We start from the raw sequence: 19,990 nt of genomic DNA on the forward strand, positions 1-19,990 counted from the left end.
TTTTGAGGCTGAAACCATCTCATGGACACAACAGTTGCTTCTTGATTGCCCAGGCAGGCTCTACGTGCAGGTTCAGTGCTGGGACAAGGCCCTGCCTGTGTAAATTCCCACAGGAAAGAGAATTGATGACTGTGCCTGTGGGGCAGGAATGACTTTGACATCCTCTGGCTGAGTCCTTGATGTGGATCATCGTGGAGCCAGGGCTGTGGGGGTGCAGTGCTATGTTATCTTGTACACAGCATAGCTTGCCTTGCAGAGTATTTACCATGATAGCTGGGGAGCGGAGGATTTTTTTCTTTTAATTACTAGACATTAGATATTGGAGTCAGTATATGTAAGCCCTTTTTATTGCCTAATTTGTGAATTTTTAAACCTGTTTTTCTTGTTCCTATACAGGTGCTGCTACTACGTCATCTTCCTCCTCATCACCTTCCTCCAGTTCCATTACAGCTGCAGTTATGTTAACCTTAGCAGAACCATCTATGTCAAGTTCATCACAAAATGGAATGTCAGTCGAGTGCAGGTGACAGCAGGACTTGCCAAAGCACTTTGCACTTAATGGCTGCTGAGGGCCACTCTTTTTGTTTTGTTTTTTTTTTTTATTTTTTTTTTTATACTGCACAGTGGCACAAAATTCAGACAAGCACTATTTTGTATTTAAAGTTGTTTCTTGACAAGCTAACTTTGCACTTAAGTGCACTTTTATGAAGAAAAAGTACAACAAACTGCTTTTCCTCAAGCAATAATTGTTTCCAACTTGTCTGGGAATTGTAAGTCCAGTGACTGGAAGGCCTTCCACTGTGGCAAATGGAGGCTGTTCACTGCCTGTAGAGACAGTACAATAAACATATAGTTGTTGGGTTGATCTAAATAAATGTGGTAAGGCTTACTGTACATGTATTCCTTGGTATTTTGTTAAAGCTGGAACATTTGATATTTTTCCATTTATTTATGACAAATATTGAACCTATTTTCATTTGTACAAGCTAATTGTTTTTTAACTGCTAAGTCACCTTATAGTGGCTTTAATTGTATACGTCAAGCACATGTATTCAATTCAAAACCTGCAGTTAGTGGGATGTTCGACATCGGTCCTGATAACCAAATACGAGGATTCCTTTCAAAACAGACAAACAAAACTGACTAATGTTTACAGGTTTGAATTAGGCTTAAATAGGTTACTCTGGGTTTTAATAACCCATTAATTGGAAAGAAACTACTGTACTTTGCCATTTTTCTATAAAACAGTATTTTTTTTTAATTTTGATAGAATACATTATGAAAAAGGAAGAAAATGGCTAACAAACTGTATTAAATCTTAATGTATAAATATTGTATTTAGCCAGTTTAAAGTGTATATTTATTCATAATGGATTATAACAGTTATATTTTTGTGTTTTCTTGTAAATGTTTCTTTTCCCTTAGAGCAACAAATATTTCATTTGTAATGCTTATTTTATTACGAGCTTCGAGGAGAGAGGACTTTGAGACCGAGTAAGGTGTGAGGCTATAATTTGTGGTTGCTGGTATGAACACTGCCACAAAGGGTAGTTGTTTTTAAATACATAGCTAGCTGAGTGGTAGACATTTAATTTTTTAAATGCCTTGTACAAATTCCAAAACCAACTTCAAACTGTTTTCACTTGTATCGATTTTACGTTGTATGGAATCCCAAGCGCTCTCCTGTTAATTATATACCTTTGTAAGACATTTGTATATTGCGGAAGTGTTCATTCGAGCTATTTAATACCTGGCACTGTTAATACACAGTACTTTATTGTACAGATTGTTTTACTGTTTTAATTGTAGTTCCGTGTACTTCTTTTGGCTGGGGAAATAGGGGCTGGCATGTTTTTCTTTGTTTTCTGGCAATACGACATGTAAGAATTCCAAGCATTTTGTTTGTAGATGCTAGAGTGTCAGAATCCTTTACATTTGACTTTTCTAAGAAAAGCATTTTCGGTCTTCGTAGTGTGTGCTTAAGGCTGACTTTATTGATTTTATTGAAATGGGTTCAAAGTATTCACAATTGTACAGGACTGTAAAAATTTGTTGACAAACGTTGAAGGAAAAGCTTATAGAAAAAAAAAAAGCTATAAAATATATATTAGGTTCCGCAGAAAATGGAGAACTATGTAATATATTGTACAAATGTAAGCAAAGGCCTCTGAAATAAAATGCCATAGTTTGTGAATCCCTGATTTTGTTTCTAACAGTTTAATTAAGCAACAGTAGTGTGCTCATTTAAATGACACCAACCTGCAGAATGGGTTCGGCAAAGGATATTTGATGTGGTGTAACAAGCACGGGAAAATTAGTTAGACATGGTACATTGGCTCTGTTTTTCTCTGAGCGGTTGGCTGAGATCTATCTTTCCCAGCAGAAGAGTTGCTCATTGGCATCATTAAGGCTGTGCTGGTTGAAATAAAGACGGGTTTGGATTCATGTTAATCTGGTTAGTTTGAAAAATGTGAAAGAGCTCCTGAAGTGACTTGCTGTCTTCTAAGAACCACTGGCTAAGTTTGCATTTGGTAGAAGTGGAACTTGCTATATCCGCTCATGCCGTGCCTGGCCTTCCTTCCTTTGTCCAGAATAGTTGCACTTGTAAAATGGTGGATTGCCACTGAGGCTGGTCAATGGCAAATAACTGACAAACAGGCTCTGGACACTTAGATTGTTAATGATTGCTATGATTTGAGACCGCCGGGGGCAATTTTAAGTAGCTTCAGTGGGGCTACTTGAAAGGTACCATAAATATTTAGGAGAATCGGAGTTATGATGGCTCAGTTCTGCCTTTAGTTCCAGGAGTCACAAGGTATATATACCAGGAGCTGGTATTGCTTTAACCGGGCAGTGCGTCTGGGCAGTTGGGTTTACTCAGCCTTCTGCTTGCTGCTACTATGTCAGCTCTGCTTCAGCGCCAGGTCTACAACTGCTACCTCCTGCTCTACATGTGAAGCTTTATTTACTCAACATGAAATCATGGACACATTCTTCATTCAGCTGCCTCCCCACGCTTCCTTGCTGCTCAATTAAGTCGAAGGTTCTTGGATAAACACGGTTTTGCGGCGCCCTCCCCCATGTCGGCGTCACAGCGCACCGCCCATTGCGTGCGGCCGCGGGAAGTGCCGCCCCCTCTTCTCCATGATGGCGGCGCTCCGAGGAGCCGCTGTTCCTCCCGGCGGGTGCGTTACCTCGCGCTCTGCCCCGTCCCGTTCCCGTTCCCTCCCCTTCTCCCGCCGCGCGGCCGCCTTGCCCCGCGGAGCGGCCGTTGCGGGGCGACCGCTGACGCCGCTCTCCTGTGCAGGGCCCTGTGCGGGGACTACGTGGTGGGGCAGGTGGTCGGCAGCCTCTTTTCGGGCGGGGCGGCGGCGGTTCGGCCCTTGGCGGGGCTGTTTCGCTCCGCCGCCCCGCCGCCCGTGGTGGTGGCCGTGCCCAGGGTAAGTGCTGCGCAACGGGATCGTGGAACCGGGTTGGAAATGTCGGTCAGAGAGTTTACAGTGGGTTTCCGATAGCCCCGAATTGCCACCTCCCACAGCGTGTGGTTTGGCGGCTGGTCCGGCCATAAGGGGTCTGTGTGTGCCCCTCTGTGCATCGAAGGAGTTATAGGTGTTCTAAACAATCTGTAAAACTACTGTAGGGCGTTGGTGGAACTTTCTCAAGTCATTTGCTTTGGCTTTTCTTATAAAGGAAAATAAGAAACGGAAGCGTACAGAAGCAGAGGGGTTGTCAGAGGGACAGAGCTCGTCTGTCACAGAAGAACCTCCTAAGAAAGTGAAGAAAACCAGGAAGAAGGAGCTTTCAAAAGCAGAGGAGAAGGTGGCAGCGAGGTGTGTAGATGGTACCTTCTTAAAGAGGGATTGAAGAAATCGTTCTCCTTGTGCTTTAAAGTACTGCTTTTAAGCAGCTTGTGGAAGTGTCAAATAGTTTGCGCCAGAAGGTATTGAGTACTTCACATTCCTGCTATAGAGGCAGGTCTATAGAGAGACAGGCCTATAGGGGCCTGTGGAACCAAAGCCCCCCATCAGAGCGCTGGCAGGGCTGCAGGCCGAGTTATCGCATAGTGAATTCCATGGCCTGGGACAGCAAATAGTTTGCTGTATTACTTAAAGGTCAGATATGTTTATTTTATGCACAATAGGAAAAATAATAACCTTTGGAAATTTACGTTGTGCGTAACAGTTTAAAATAAAACGTTAGAATAGCAACCTCTTAGAGCTTGTAGTTCTTTGACATCAAACGTCCTGTTCTTTCCCATCAGTTACAATTTTCTTGTCTTTTTCTGATAAGGGAGGGTGCTTTAGAACAGGCAGATGAAGAGGAAGAGCAAAAGCTGTTTGAGAGCAAAGCAAAGCAGAAAAAACGGGCTGCTCGTGCTGTTGCCAAGAGTGATGGTAATGCAGGGACGGGCAGAACTGTGAAACAAGGGAAGAAGAAGAATGAGGCTGAAGAAACGGTGAAGAACAAAAGAACGGTGTTTGTTGGAAATCTGCCTGTCAGCTTCACTGCTCAGGTACGTGAGTGGAGTCTGTCAGCTAAAGGAACCAACAAGGTTACGACAGCCCTTGTTTGAAGGGAAGGTTTCCACGTGGGATCTCACACATGCTTATGAGTAAAATTTCTTATCGTGAAAGTGGGAAATAATGCTCATTATTAGGAACCTTCAGACTTAGTCTTTTTTGTTGTGGTGGAGTTGGGCTTTTTACAGGCTGCCAACCTCCACATTCAATACTAGACCTGGCTGCCTGGGGCCTCATCCAACCTGGCCTCACACACCTCCAGGGATGGGGCATCCACATTCTCTCTGGGCAGCCTGTGCTAGCACCTCACCTCTCTTTCTGTGAAGAACTTTCCCTTTCAACTACAATCTATGTAATAAACGAGAGCTATAAGTACAAAGTTGGAACCTGCTGCTCATTTTGAATACAAATAATACTTCAGATTTTATGTGATGTGTTTTAAATTTATACCATCCTCATTAGTTAGGGGTATTAATTCAGTTTTGGCAGTCCATACAATAAGAAGTGGCTATGGAAAACACAGGCATAGTTGCAAGTTGCCGGCATGTTTTTAGTAGCCTGTTGACATACCTTGCATGAGTGAAGTGAAAATAATATAAGAACCATCTTAGCAGTACATGCTCAACAATAATTCTTATTGTCGGGATGCAGAAATACACTGACCACCTGTTCTGTTTTCTGTTCAGATGCTGAAGTCTCTTTTTAAAGAATATGGAGCAATAGAATCCATTCGGTTCCGTTCCGTGGTACGTTATTTCCCCTGATGTTATGTGGTATCTGCCTTTCTGACCTTACGGGATACCATTCCTAAGGCTTGTATCTTTGTTTGAATTCAGAAGCAGGTTTAGGTGGGTGTATTCTACCTTGGAAGAAGCACTGGTGATACTACTGCAGAGACACCTTTCCTTTCATCACATATTCTTCTTGTAACAACAGTTTGTACCGTCAAAGCTGTAGTTTTTCTCTGGGAAGGCCTTTATTATTTCTGATTTAACTAAGGTTAAGTTTATTTAGGTTAATTTAATTAAGGTTATTTAGCTGTTTTTAAATTACAGCAGCAAAGGCTTATTCATTGTAAGTCTGTGTACAGTATAGAACAGGTGAAGATCGTTGTCTTGGGACTTAAGAAACATAACAGACCAGGCCAAAGCAAGCTGTATAGTTCTGAGATATTTGTAGATCATCATGAAGATCCATTTGCTCAGTGTACTGGCTACATAACTCTGAGTGGGGTGGTGTTTGACTTTCCCTTCGAGGACAGAGAGTTGTGATATGTTGTCACCGTGCTTAATGAAAGCTTTCTTTGTCTTGGAGGTTCCAGCAGAAGATACTGTATCCAGAAGGTTAGCAGCCATCAAGTAGGTTCTGCTTCTGAGTTTCATGCTTTATTTTTCAAAGGCAGAATGTTTATTTCGTGTGTTTGTTGCTCACTGTTCTGCTGTTTCCTTTTTTTGTCTTTTGCTTCTTTGATTTCCACAACGCCCCTTAGTGTATAAGCAATAAGGAATGATAAGCCTAGTGTAGCAGTAAGTAATAATGTTAGATTGCATTCCTTATACTTTAGGAGGGAGGTAGACAGAAATTGTCTTTGATTCCTTTGAGTGTATTTATGAGCTGAGGTGCTTAACTGGGGTGCGTACACAGGCTGTGTAAGATGTGCAGTGGGACTCTGTCAGAATATGCTTTATAAGAGTTGAAGTTGCTGCTGTGTGCAAAACTGGGGAGATGTCACCGTGTTTAACAAGAAGTGCTTGTGCACAGTATATCACAATGGTTTAAAAAGGGTCTTTTTCCTCTTCCAGGCGTAAGATTCATCCTAACGCAAAGTACATTAATGCTTACGTTGTGTTTAAAGAAGAAAATGCTGCTGTTAAGGCTCTACAAAAGTAAGTCTCAGCTTTGTTCCTTGTGCCTGTTGAGAAGGCAGATATGCAGTGTTTAAAGATAAATGTAATCTGCCTCCTGTTTTTTTGCTTGTACGAAAATAAAGATGGTGTTTCAAACTCATAAATTTTTTTACTCAAAGTAAATGTGCCTGTTGCAAAAAGGTGACAGCGTGACATTGTCAATGAAGTCATGCTTCACCATTTCATTTTAAGAACTTTTCTTTTTCTTTTCACTGCAATAGAAACGGAGCAGAAGTCGCTAGTGGATTTCACATCAGAGTTGACAGCGCATCAAAAGACAGTTCGGTAGGTAGCGCGTGATGCAAAAACTCAGCGCTCTGCGTTTTGCTGTAACAAGACTTAATGGCCTTAAATCTCTTCCTTGTTTTTTTTAGTATGACAACAAGCGATCTGTATTCCTGGGAAATCTCGCGTATGGTGAGTAAAATGGAGCGTCGTGCCTTGTTGGCTGATGCTTATGGAATATGCTGACGTGAGGATTCTCTTATTGTTTAGGGTACCTTGTTTAGTTAGATAACTATTGTTTGTTGGGACCTTTTAAAATAGCGCTTCTGTTTTTTGACAGAGACACCCAAAGGGGAAGCTTTCAGTGGGTGAAATTGCACGTGAATGGTTTTGTTCTGTTGTATTTCTAGCACTGCGAGCACTTTTATTTCCTATTGTTACTTCATGTTTCTTAAATAAATACGACTGAGCTGCATATGTCATAGCTTAATAAAATGCCAAATGCACGCTTGGATTTGTGAACCACTTTGAGTGACACTTAGGGACAGCTTCTAATTTTGATGCTCATCTGTGAGCCACAGGATGAGTGACTGTCTGGGCAGCTGTTTGCTGGGAGTTGTTAGCTGAGTGGAGGTGCTTGCTGTGTAGTTCGGGTCAGTGCTTATTGAATATTCATCTGCTTCTGAGTAAATGAAGGGATCACCCTCAGGGATCGATGAGTGTCCAAGGTAACAGTCCTTACATGAAGTCTTCAAGGATCAGCATTTGTAAGCCGCTTGCAAATCATACACAGTGATGGCTTAGAATCTCCACACCATCTGCACTGTTAACTTAAACAATTTCATGTATTTAAATGTATGCTTGTGTGCCTGAGTTGGTAAAGGTAAAATGTTTGGATGTAGGCTGTGCTTCTAAAGCTGTCTCTCTGAAGGGACGTGTCTTGCTGTGTTTGCCTGCAGACATCAGTGACAGCGCCGTGCGAGAGCACTTTGCCGACTGCGGAGCTGTAGTGGCGGTGCGAATTGTGCGCGACAGGCAGAGCGGCATGGGCAAAGGCTTCGGGTACGTGCTGTTTGAGGTACGTACCAGTGTCATTTCTCATCATCTGAGTTGGGAATTACTCTTTTCTTTTTCAGTACCTATGCGATGTTAAACGGCCGCATGCATAAGCCCTGTAGGTGTGTGTGTGCTTCTGAATAGAGGTGACATTATGCAAGTAAAGGCGGTCGGGCGCTCTCTGTTGTAAATCCTGCCCATTGAAACCAAAGAAAGGCAGCCCTATGTTTGGAGGTCATTGGCTGGATGTGCTGCTTTCTAAATGTTGGTGTGTTCCCGCAGAACACGGACGCTGTACACCTGGCTCTGAAGCTCAACAACTCGGAGCTGCTGGGCCGAAAGCTGCGTGTGAAACGCTGCGGTGAGAAGGACAAAGCGGCACAGAAGAGCAGCACCAGTGGGTCCGGTGGCCGTAAGGACAAAGCTCAACACACAGCGAAAAGCAAGAGAGGCTCCAATGATTCATTTGTGGGCGAAAAAGCCAATCCAGCCAAAAAGAGCGCTAAGGCCAAGAGACTGAAAAGTATTGCTAAAAAGAAAGGGGGGAAAAAGAAATAGCCTTTTGAACAGCACCCCCGTCTGTGTTACAAAAAGAGAAGTTAGTTCTTTTTAATAAAGCCTATGTACAGAATGGCGTTGGGTTGTGAGCTGTGTGTGTCCTTGATGTACTAAGATCGCTTTTCCCGTGCATTGCGGTAGCTCAGAACGGCTCACGGGTGGCAGGCGCTGCTGTGGCGGCAGGCACTGCGGTAGGCGCCCTCCGTCGCGTTCCGATGACGCAGCGGAAGCGAGGCGGGGTCCTTTCTGGCCGCCCGCTCTCCCCAAGGTGCCTGCGGATCTCGGTGCCGGCCTTGCGGAGCGCGGGGGCGGCGGCTCCTTCCCCGCGGCGCCGGGCACCATGATGGTGGGCAAGACCAGCGCCATCGCCGCGGGGCTCTGCGGGGCCCTGTTCATCGGCTACTGCATCTACTTCGACCGCAAGAGGAGGAGCGACCCCAATTTCAAGAACCGGCTGCGGGAGCGTGAGTGTCCGGGCCGCCCCTCCCCCGCACGGCGAGGCTCCCGCGTGGCGGCTCCGCAGCGCCCCCGGCCATCACGGCCCTTATGGCCTCGGTGCCGGCAGCGCGGCCTGTGGTTGTTCCCGCTGCCCCGCAGGCTCAGGCGGGGCCTGGCGCTGCTGCGCTTCACGTGGCGGCGGTGGGATAAAGCTGCGGTCTCATAGCGAAGCTGCCGCTGCGCTGAGGCCTGAGCTCACGGCGGCCTTGGGGCGTGTTACCGGCCGCATTCCAACCCCTCCTGGTAGCTGCACTGCTGGCTGCCGGGAGTAAGAACGAATGCCAGAGCGAAACGGGGATTCATCCAAAATGCGGAGCTCCTGTCCTGTGGCTCCGTGTTATTTCACGTCTTCGACATTGAAATACGTGGTTGAGCGGTTGAGGAAGCTTTACGTTTAGTTCTGTAAGGTACCTAAGGTGTGGGAGCCATAGTGGTGAGGCTGGTCTCTTTTCAGTAGTGCGTGGGGACAGGACTAGGGGTAATGGGATGAAACTACAGCATAGGAAGCTCCGCACGAATGTGCGCAAGAACTTCTTTATGGTGAAGGTGATGGAGCACTGGAACAGGCTGCCCAGGGAGGTGGTGGAGTCTCCTTCTCTGGAGATATTCAAGACCTGCCTGGACGCCTACCTGTGTGATGTGGTGTAGGGAGCCTGCTTTGGCAGGGGGGTTGGACTCGATGATCTCTAGAGGTCCCTTCCATCCCCTACAATTCTGTGATTCTGTGTTTGAATAACAAGAAGCAGGCTGAGAGCTGCATACTGGGTTGACCTTACCCTGATGGTAGGTGTGTTTGTCCAGTCTCTGAGCTGAAGGTCAGAAATCATTCTCAAAGTAAATTTTCCTAGCAAGTAACCAGAAAGTGATCGGTACCTTCACTGACAAAAGAGATGTTGCTCGTGATCGCAGCAGGGAGCAGTTGTTTGTCCTCCAGGTACTTCTTGTCCCCGCAGTGCAAGGTTGGCAGATTTCAGCATAGCAGGCTGCTATTTGTCTTGTGTAGAAAAACTGGGTTTTGGCAGAATAATGGGCTGCATTGATGCTGAGCCATTGGAGCTCCTGAGGAGGGCCATGAAGGTAAGCAGAGGGCAGGAGCACCTCTCTTCTGAAGAAAGGAGGGGGGAGCTGAGCTTGTTCAGTCTGTCATGGTTTGATATGAAGTGGCTGTTATTGGAAGACAGAACTGGAAGGTAGAGATCCTCAGACACAATTGACCGGGCAGCTTTCAGTTGTAAGGCTTTAGAGAATGCTCAGGGCTTTTGGTTGTTTTTCAGTACTGTAACTTTTCCTTTACTGTATTTCCCAGGTGCAATCAGAGACCTGGTGATTGTGACAATGTTTTTACTGCTGGGTGCCAAAGCTTCATCTGTGGAACAGGATGGAGTGTAGTAGCCAGTTGCAGTTCCTTGGCTGAAGATGTGCTGTTTAGAGCAGGTCGTGTCAAGTGGTGTTCTTAGGATGAGGTTATTTTCTCAGCCTCTCTAACACAGCATCAGCAGAGCTTGTTGGGGACAGGGCTCCCATGTATCGGAGGATTGGTTGCCTGCTGCATTTGGTCAAATACCAGCTGACAAACTAAGAACTGATAACGCTTGTGCCATCCTGGTTGTATTTGACATCCCTTTGTTTAAGCAGCATCAGGACCAAAGTCTGCATTGCGAAGGCACGTAGTAAGTCAAAGCAAAGTGGCCAGATTCAGATTTCAGGAGATGACCAATTTAGTGAGTCTGCAAGAACTGGACTTTGGTTTTCCAGGTGTCTTAAACTTGTTTATTTAGTAGGTGCAGCATTCTTGCGTTAGCTTTTTGTTCCTAGTTTTGGTACTTAGTCTTGGGGCCAAAGGACAGTAAAGCTTTAAACACTGGGAGCCGGTCAGTTCCTGCACAGCGGATGAGATTAGAAGAGGTGAATGGTCTCTGCTTTTGTGGGACTGGCTCCTGTGCTGCTGTTCTTGTATGAATAACCACTACCACAAAATATTGTTGTACCTGTCTGATTGCATTAAAAACAAGCTATGTATCGTTCTAATTGCACTAGCTGTGCTGGAATGCTGCACTTTTCTGTTGCATCCCATCTTTATGTCTTCAGGTTGAGTGATTAAGCCTGTAAATGTTTGTTCCATCTGGCACCGCTTGCTCTCCTCACTTAGTTTCAGGAATGCATACTCTGCTAATGCTTTTGCTGGGGACAATGAGATCCTGCTCCTATGTAACTAGTTCCCAAACTTCTGCTAAAGTAAAGCAGCTGCCAGTTCTGCTGGTGGCGCACTGGTGTATTTCAGAATGAATGTGGCTCAACACTGGGCAGCTTGGCCTTGTAGGCAGTTCTTCTGCGGCTTGTGATTGCTGGAAATTCATGTAGAAAAATCCTGTATTAGCTTAATTCCCTTTACTTCTCAGTGCTTATGTAGTGCACGAGGTATATGCGAGTATGGGCTCGGCACAGCTGGTGTTGAGGGTAAGCAGCAGGAGAGGAGTCACCATTCTGAATCAATGTGCCAGCCCTCATTAGACCTCTGAGTGGTGCTCTATGGCAGAGAGCAGGTTGCATCCTTGTGCTTAGTCCTCAGTATTTGGAATACATTAACGTTGTCTTGTTTTGAAATTAACTTTGACTCCTTCACTTTTTACGACTATCATCCAAAGTCTTCTTAAACAGCAAATTAAAACCCACGTGTTCTTGTTCTTATAGGAAGGAAGAAACAGAAGCTTGCCAAAGAGAGAGCAGGGCTTTCCAAGGTAATGCCGTGTTCAGTAATGCAGTGCTGCTTTGAATAATGTTTTGTCTGTACCAGGTTTGCTTCTGAGGTTTGTGTAGAGGGCAGCTTGTCTGTTTTGATCCCCACATTACAAACCCTTCCACAGGTATGCAGTCTTTAAATATTTTATTGAAGCTACCATGAATAACCATATGAAAATGTGTCATCCCTTTTTCGAGTCAGATGGAAGAGCTATTTCAGACTCCATCCCTCTATGGCTGCATAATGCGATGACTGGAGACTTGAGTCTGATTTTCAGTACTGCTCTGCATATGTTTAACTTAGTGGTGATGCTTATCATTCTTTTTTGAGTTTCCTTGTAAAAATACGGCTGCATTTGTTTGGTTTTGGCTGAGAACATTTTCTGCTGAATTATTAACTGAGGCTTATGGGCCAGCTTCAGTTTTACTGTGTGTGTTACAGCTGCCTGATCTGAAAGATGCTGAAGCTGTTCAGAAGTTTTTTCTTGAGGAGATCCAGCTTGGGGAGGAGCTACTAGCTCAAGGTAATAGCTTAATTCCTTTTGAAGGGTAAGTTGAAAGAATAACTTTTCTTTTTAACCTTTTACAAGATTTCTGTCATTTGGGAGTCAAGAGATCCTTTCTTAGGTTTGATTGCTCTTTTCTATCCTTCTGTGTTCAAAGATTCAAGCAGGGAGGAGAAAAGAAATGCGGTTTGATTCTAAGTAGTTTAAGCCACTGTTGGTGGATGTTTTATGTAAACACTTCATGCTGTGGAAGAGGTTTGTTTTCAAAACGTTATGATTTGTCATGCAGGTGAATATGAGAAAGGTGTGGATCACTTGACCAATGCCATTGCTGTGTGTGGGCAGCCGCAGCAGCTACTACAAGTTCTACAGCAGACTCTTCCACCACCAGTGTTTCAAATGCTTCTAACTAAGCTCCCTACAATAAGCCAGGTATGTGAAACACTCCGTGTTGTTGAGGTTGGAAGGTAATTGAGCTGCTTCTGTCATGTGCTACATTAGCCTTGGGTGTTGGTTTTTATGATCTGGTTTTCTTAAATGTTCAGTTAGATAAAAAGGTCTTTCACTTGGAACACGAAATGTGGGAACGTATGGAAAATACTGAATGGCTTCAGAGCAAACAGGTTAAAATGGGAATAGAAAAATTCTCTGTGCATAGAGTATGCTAAGCAACTCAAAGTAGAGACAACTTTGGGCGACTTATCGCATAAGTGGATCCACTGTTTCCCAGATGGAAGTTGGATCTGAAAAAAAAGGTGACTTCCTTGTACTGGGTCTTGAATCTCAGCTTTTTAATGACATGTTACCATCTGTAAGTGCTATACAAGTTCATCAGAATTAATATATCAACATGGAATGTTAACACCAAAACTCCTGACAGTTTTGGAAGGTTTTCCCGGTGATCAAATTGCTGGTAGCTATGTATATAAAATGCACTTCTGTGTTGACTGATTACTGTGCAGGTAACATTGATAATCTGCCAGCAAGAGAACCTGTCCTAGAATAAATCATTCTAGGAAGTGCAAGGGAGCTCCCTTAGGATGTTGCCTCACATGCAGCAGATACTGTGTTTATCAGTCAGCTGTCATTACAGCTCAGGTGTGGTTACACTGAAGTTTAAGATTCTAGTTGCTACTAAAAGCACTGAAAAGCACCAGCTAAGTGAGATATAAAGGAAGCAGTGGAATAAAAATATTTCATGAAAGAAACCAAAAACCATATAGGTCATAGAGTGGTTCATAGAACGGCCTGGGTTGAAAAGGACTGCAGTGATCTTCTAGTTTCAACTCCCATTGCTATGGGCAGGATCATCAACCACCAGACCTGGCTGCCCAGAGCCGCATCACTTGAGTCATCACTTGAGGCTGATAAGATGTTGTTTATCTGACTTCAGCCTCGGTAGGTATTGCACAGTGTGTTATTTCTACAGAGACCTTATGCCGAATAGATTACAGTTTTATCATTAATCAGGTATCTCAGTAATCACACGGCTTAATTTTCAGTGTAAAATTACATTGCTTGATAATCAATTGCCTACTGTCAATTTTATGTAATGGTGAATGAGTTTTTCTCCTTCTTGCAGAGAATTGTAAGTGCACAGTGCTTGGCTGAAGATGATGTTGAATGAGTTCACACCACAACAGGGGGAAAAAGTGTTTTCTTACCCCAGAAGATGAGCATCAGTAGGGGGTTAAAGGGGCAAACATAGTAGTTATGGACTGTGTACCACATCGGGTTCTACCGGAGTTAAAATTAACTTTGTGTAGGTGGGTTTCACAGGATTTTATTTATTATCCCAGTGAAAAGTGTATTTTGATAAAAATTCATTTTATAAATACACTGTGTTGAGTTATCAAAGTATCACTAACTTCATTATTATTAAAAGATGCAGTTGTGATGTTGTACATATAAAGACGTAAAACTAAAAGCTATTGAAAACCCAATGCTCATTTTTTGAAGAAAAAAAAAAAGAAAAAATTAAAGAAAAGAAGTTATGGCAATAAAGATTTATCCACACTCGTGTGTCCCTATAGCACTACTTTGAATTTCAGAACGTTTGGGTGTCAGAGCAGAGCAAATGGTCTAAAAAATAACAGCGTTTAATGAAACCAAAAGCGTTATGGCTGGTCTTCCAGTGCTTTTAGTTAATTCAAAACCTCAAGTCATTCCCTGAGAAAATAGGCATGTGATCGTTTAAACTGTAACTGGCCACGTCAAAAAGAAATGCAAATCAAAACGGTAATAGGTGACTTAGCTGCTGGGAGAACGAGAGATGTATTTGTCAGGAACAGTAACGCCTGTAGTGAAGCATGTCAAAACCAAATCTGCCACCAGGGAACTTCTGTTAAGTAGATGCGTGAAGTAAAACTGTTTAGAATAGAACCTTGGGTGTATGTTAAGAGCACAAAGAGTTTTTATTTTTATTTGGAAAGCGTTTTACCTTCTTGTAAGATAATTAACATTTCAGGCTCTGATTCTCGAGAGAAATTATTTAGCAGTCCTCGGTGTTTGGCTTGAATTTTTTTTGTGCTTATTCAAGTTACAAAGGTAAGATGGTGCCATCTCCAGGCTAAACTAGCTGGAAATGCTGGAATTGGGAAGACGTAGAATGTCAGTATGTGGAGAAAACAAGGAAAAAATACAGACTGAAATGTGTTTTCAGTATTCTTCTACTACTCGTTTTCCCTCGCTAGGATATTCTGAATTTCAGATCAGAGCAGACTGGTTGCCGCCATTTTGTGTTTTTGTGCTGAGGCCACTATGGAGGCAGGAAAAAAAAAAAAAAGCAATTAAAAATGTGGTTTAATATTTCTGGCATTATGATTTGTTTCAGTTTCATGAAGAGAACAATTCTTTGGTCTAGTGGTGCTGTTACTAGAAATGTACTGGTTGGCATAGTCTGAGTAGAAGAGAGAGACTCTGATGGCGCTCTGTCTAGCATTCCCATTTATCTTTCTCTCTCCATCCTGCTGTAAGTTTCTGTAAAGGCAAATTCTTCCAAAACAGGTCTCAGTTTTAGAAAGAGCCTCTCAGAGTCTTTGTTATGTGGCAGGTTTGTGGTCACCCGCTTGTCACGTACCAAAACTTGGGAGTACGAATGGTTCTTGCTGAGTCCATCAGCTTGGACAATTCTTTTTGCTATGGAGGAGAAATTTCCCCACTAATTCCTTAAAATACAGCTTCATGAAGTTTGAGCTGCTGCTGAGTCTTTTCGGAATGGAAAGAATATTGAAGTTAATGGCTGGTAGGAACAAAATTTCTTGAACAGATGACTGTAATTTGGTCTTGTTGTTGTTTAGGTGCCATAAGATAGAAGTAAAACTTAGTCTTTGTCTTCAGGTGACAATGACTGTTTTCCTCTTTTAATTTGTCTTAGAGATACAAAGTTATGCTGCACATGAGATATTTCATACATATACTGTGAAGCAATAGAAGGTCCTTTGCTTCTGGGATGCAGCTGGAATGTTTGGAGGACTTTTCCCTTTGCATTTTAATTTTAAAAGTTTGGAAAAATTCATAGATGATGCTGACAGAATCTTTACCTTCTGTCCTTAGTGGTGGCGGCAATTTCACAGTGAGATCTTTTAGGTTCACCTTTTAGCTTCTTCAAGTAGATTAAGCTTCCTTAAAACCCAAATAACATAAGGCACTCTCCCTTTAGACTGAACAGTTTTTGTGCTCTTTGCTATAATGTTGGTATAACTTTGAATTCACAGTTTAGCTTACAGCAGTGCTTTTCCGAACTAAGTATTTTAGCAAATCTGCCCGTCAGTTCCTTTGATGGAAGACTCTGCAATAGTCCAATTGTGTCTACAGAAGTTCATTGCTTTAATAGCTCTTATAGGTACCTGTACTACTTTAAACCTTCTTAGTTTTCTCAATCCTGCAAAACTGGATATGATTGAAATTTTTAGACAAGGAAGCCTTAAGAAGGACCAGTGTATTCTCAAATGTTATAATCCCAAAGTACCTGGCTAGTATGTTGATGCAAGCTCTGATACCTGATTTGAGTGCCTTGGCTAATAGGGTGGGAAGGTGTCATTTTTGAATCTTTGAATAAGACTGATTTTTGTTTTATTTTATTTTTTATTTTCCTAAAAACTGAAGGTAAAACTTGATGAAAGCTGGTTAAAAAGAAAGACAGTGTCTAGGTTGGGAATTGGATGTTGCTCCAGCAGTGGTGGGCTCCTGCTGTTGTAACAGCATGCACAGCACACAGATGTCAGAGGCTCTAATTTACAACTTGTTTTAGTCATGAGCAAAGTGCAGGTCATTGAACATACAGTGGAAGTGATGTATCTTATTGCATCAATAGCAGTAATGCTGTTGCCTTAGCCATACACAGTACTGTGTTCCTTTTTACCTTTGCAATTCAAAAAAAGGTGGAGGTGAACTATTTAATTGTGGATTTGATGCTGGTGAGCTCCCAGCTGCTGGTAAATAATGTCTGTAAATGTGCTTCGCTGCAGGTAAGGCTGCTGTTTCTCTCGGAACCATTCTCTGCTCTGTAGTGCTCCAGGAATGAGGCTCTTGGTTTCAATGTATGTGACCACTCAGAATTTCTCGTAATGGAGGTCTGATAATTTTACGCTAGGAAGTCTCCTTTCACCTGTTACAAGCTTCTCTGACAGCTTTTATAGCAAAAAAGACAACAACTTCTAACAACCTACAACCAACAGCTACTTTAATGGTTGTGCAGAGCTATCTTTCTTTGATGTTTCACCATTAAGTTCTTTAGGTAGCAGGATCAGGCACACACTGAATCATCTGGCACTGATTGCTTTACCCTGAGGTATGACAGAATATTACTGCTGCCCTTCTAAAAAGGTGAAATCCCAGCCCTAGTCCTGCTGTGTAGGAGGTTAGGAAACCATCAGCAAAGTGAAGCTCAATCTATTTATGCACCCAGAAGACTCTTCCTAAAATTTCATGTGTACATCTGGTGGTGGTGTGTTGAAAGTCCCTTAGGCTCAACACTAGCCCTACATGACCATCGTGTTAAAATTAATGTGAGTTAAACGTCAAGGAGGGAGTCTTTGAAGTGGTCACTAAGTGCTTTTCTTGTGTTTCAAAGGCGCGTTGAATGGTTCACCTGAGCTGAGTTTTTTCAACAATGTAGGTATGAAAGGGGTTGGTGTGAAGAATATGATTTCTTCAAGGTTTCTATTGTACCCAAGTCTTGGTCTGGCTTTCAGTTTGTATGCTTACACTGACCAGTGCAGATTTATGTTCTTGTCTGGGGTAGGACTGAAAAAATAACCTCTCTGCATAGCAGTCATATTTGACCACAAGTCTGTCTTGCAAAGAGCTGAAACGTGCTTAATACATAAGGATGAGTAGCTTTTAGGCACTGCAGAGGCTGAGCTTCTGGTGTACTTGCTCTCTGCAGTTGTACCAAAACGGAGCTTCCCAAAGATGTGGGCATTCAGTGCTGTTCTGTCACGTCCTGTGTATGAATTTATGAATGAAGCCACAGAAAACAGCCGGCCCTTCTGTGATATTTCCATACCAGGCTGCTCTGCTTACTAGAGCCTAAGTCATGTGCAGGTTCTTTCCAAATACAAGACTTTCTGTTTGTGCTTAAAAGGAAAGTCAGGGTTCTCACCTCCCTGAAATAGGGGCTCACAGGTGCTACCCTAACATCGTATACTGTCTGTCATTAGACGAGGTGACTACCCTCTGTTTCCTGATCACTGCTGTAACCTAACAAGCATGAATTCCTAAAGGCTTGTACGCTCTAAGCTTTTGTATTTAGAGGTGTAGTTCCAGTCCCTGGTTTGTGAAGGTCAGGCCTTGATTTAGTGGCTTGATAGATATGTGTCTTGGAGCTCTTGCTCAGTTACCATCATTTCCTTTGTGCTCTGAGGATGTTCTTGTCTCCTTGTCTTTGGGATGAGAATGTCACTGGGACTCACCCATTCTGCTATGGTCACCGAATGGGGTGCTGATGCTCCTAAAGGTGTTGCTGCAATATAGCTCATGTGGCTTTCAAATATCAAATTTCTACACTGCGTGGAGACAGGAAACAGCAGCTGCCAGGTAATTCTGCCTCTTCGCACCTTGGGCCCTTAGGACTGTGAAAAACCGATTTGGTCATACTATCATTTATTTGAGCAGGTCTTAGTCTAAACAGCAGAGGGCAGTTTTGCACATCTGTTCTGTGTAAGCTCAGAACAATCCTGCAAAATCCCAGTTTTCAGAATCTTCACGTCTGGAAGGGTGTTGCAATGCAGCATTTTGTCCAAACAGATTTCATACAGTGTACAGTACAGGGCCAGTGGGGGCAGCAGTGTGGCATCTGTTTCTACTGACACCCAATTTTGGCACTTTAAATCCCCAGACGTTTGTTGTGGTGAAATAATTACAGTCATTTCCCTTCCTCTGCATCCCTCAGCCCAAACCAGGTATATAGGGAAGCCACCTGCGTTGTGCAGCTTAAACCACACCAGAAAATGCAACTGCATGTCATTCCCTGACATGTCATAGAAGGATTCCCCCCTGCTCAGATGTGATTTCTCTGGATAAGCTTTGTTAGCCTGAGTGAAATGAGAGCTGTCAGCTGCAGTAGGGGTGGGAGAGAAAAATATGGCTTTACCCTGGAGGTGGGGTTAACCACCTCCCACTTCCCTCCCACCTTTCCCCCCAAAAAACCAAACTGTTGGCATTAGGGTGCAGTTCTGGTGCAATCCTGTAGCTGACACGGAGGAGCTGGTTGGCTCTTCAGTGCCTAGGAGGCAGCTATTAGTAGCAGAATGGCACTCTGGCTTAAGACCAAATCATAAACCACTCCTGCACGTCTGAAGTGCTGTTTCTGTGCTTCATGGTTGTGTTTGCAGAGGGAGGTATGTGTTGGTACTGTACGTGTAAATGGAAGTATTCAGCCTCTGTATTATCCATCGGTGGGCATTTTTTAGACGTTTCTCTGGTTATTACGAAATATTTCAGAGCCTGCTTAAAGCATAGCAAGTACCTGGAGAAAGTGAGCTGTTTAATAAAAAAAACCATCTCTGCAAACCAGGCTTTTCTGTCCTTAGGTCAATCTGGATGTGTTACACCCTCTAAGGTAGCCTGAAAGACACAGAAATTTGCTGTAACAAACAAATCTTTGCCCGCTTTGGCATGTATGTAAAAGAGCATTTCCTGGAGCTCTGGAACAACCTGATTAGCATCTCTTGTTGTATTTAAAATGTTTAATTAGAAGTAATGTACTTTCCGCTGTGATGATTAAAATGACAATGATTATTGCATGAATTTGTTAATTATAATGCAATGACTAATTAAATGGAGAAATGGAGAAAAGGGATTCCTGAGCAAGCATGTTCTTTGAGAAAGTGTCCGCTGGTGTTTTTAATTGATAGTACATGCTTAATCAGTTCATACCAGTATCTCATTATTGATGGGAACTGTGTTTGGTTTTGTTGGACATTTACCTTCACTGCACGCTGACCTGGTGTTGTGATTGCTTGGTCCTGTAAGTGAAGTATATCAACTCTTAGAATGAAGGAGATGGAAGCTTTTGTGTATATAATGAAGAGAAACCCCAACTATTCCTGGGTTGTGGCCTCTGTGTTTATTGAGTTCTTCCAGCTTGCTATAATGGCGCTCGGCTGAATTTGCATAAACATGAAGAGTTGCTGTTTGTTTTCCGTTTGCTTTTCTCTCTCCATCTAGAGTTCTGAGCTTTAACAGGCCCCTTGGCTTATGTTAGAAGTTGTATGACAAAGCTATGGTCTCTTTTTTACTTCTCTGTTGGGATGTCATCTACCGGCCATTAGCCCTGGCAGAATTCTTAGCATGAAAATGTTATTACTTCTGTGTCAGCAGAGATGTGTGTGACACTGTGAAGAATCTGTCAAGAGGGAGTCTGTGCCTCTGCAAGCTCACAGTCTGTGCTCCTGATCCTGTAACTTACTCTGCACGGTCCCTTCCTTATGGAAACCTAAGCTACCGAGATCATGACATGGGGACAGTGAAACAGGAG

At 43.2% G+C, this 19,990-nt stretch overlaps 3 protein-coding genes and 1 non-coding gene across 9 annotated transcripts in view; all 4 read left to right on the top strand.

Moving 5' to 3' along the window:
• Positions 1-2,201, top strand: part of ARID4B (AT-rich interaction domain 4B) — a 79,530-nt gene extending 77,329 nt beyond the window's left edge. For all 6 annotated transcript variants that reach the window (XM_032443315.1, XM_032443316.1, XM_032443317.1 and 3 more), the window contains one exon: positions 397-2,201. In XM_032443315.1, the coding sequence (XP_032299206.1) occupies positions 397-527 (131 nt within the window). In that variant the 3' untranslated portion in view covers positions 528-2,201. The remainder of the gene's footprint in view (positions 1-396) is intronic.
• Positions 2,202-3,070: 869 nt separating this feature from the next.
• On the top strand, positions 3,071-8,343 carry RBM34 (RNA binding motif protein 34). The gene is made up of 11 exons (XM_015857829.2): positions 3,071-3,185; positions 3,308-3,440; positions 3,691-3,830; positions 4,291-4,513; positions 5,207-5,266; positions 5,835-5,878; positions 6,323-6,406; positions 6,649-6,712; positions 6,802-6,844; positions 7,612-7,730; positions 7,991-8,343. The coding sequence occupies exons 1-11, from the start codon at positions 3,145-3,147 to the stop codon at positions 8,264-8,266; spliced, it is 1,227 nt and encodes a 408-aa protein (XP_015713315.1). The 5' UTR covers positions 3,071-3,144; the 3' UTR covers positions 8,267-8,343.
• A 129-nt stretch (positions 8,344-8,472) lies between these two features.
• On the top strand, positions 8,473-19,312 carry TOMM20 (translocase of outer mitochondrial membrane 20). Its single transcript, XM_015857860.2, has 5 exons — positions 8,473-8,730; positions 11,456-11,502; positions 11,946-12,027; positions 12,299-12,441; positions 13,592-19,312. Exons 1-5 carry the CDS (start codon positions 8,607-8,609, stop codon positions 13,634-13,636), a joined length of 441 nt encoding a protein of 146 aa, XP_015713346.1. The 5' UTR covers positions 8,473-8,606; the 3' UTR covers positions 13,637-19,312.
• Positions 8,988-9,123, top strand: LOC116653288. The gene has a single exon (XR_004306857.1). It is a non-coding gene; the product is annotated as a small nucleolar RNA SNORA14 (small nucleolar RNA).
• Positions 19,313-19,990: the final 678 nt, after the last annotated feature.

Source organism: Coturnix japonica, chromosome 3 (assembly GCF_001577835.2).
Source record: "Coturnix japonica isolate 7356 chromosome 3, Coturnix japonica 2.1, whole genome shotgun sequence".
Lineage (NCBI taxonomy): Eukaryota > Metazoa > Chordata > Aves > Galliformes > Phasianidae > Coturnix > Coturnix japonica.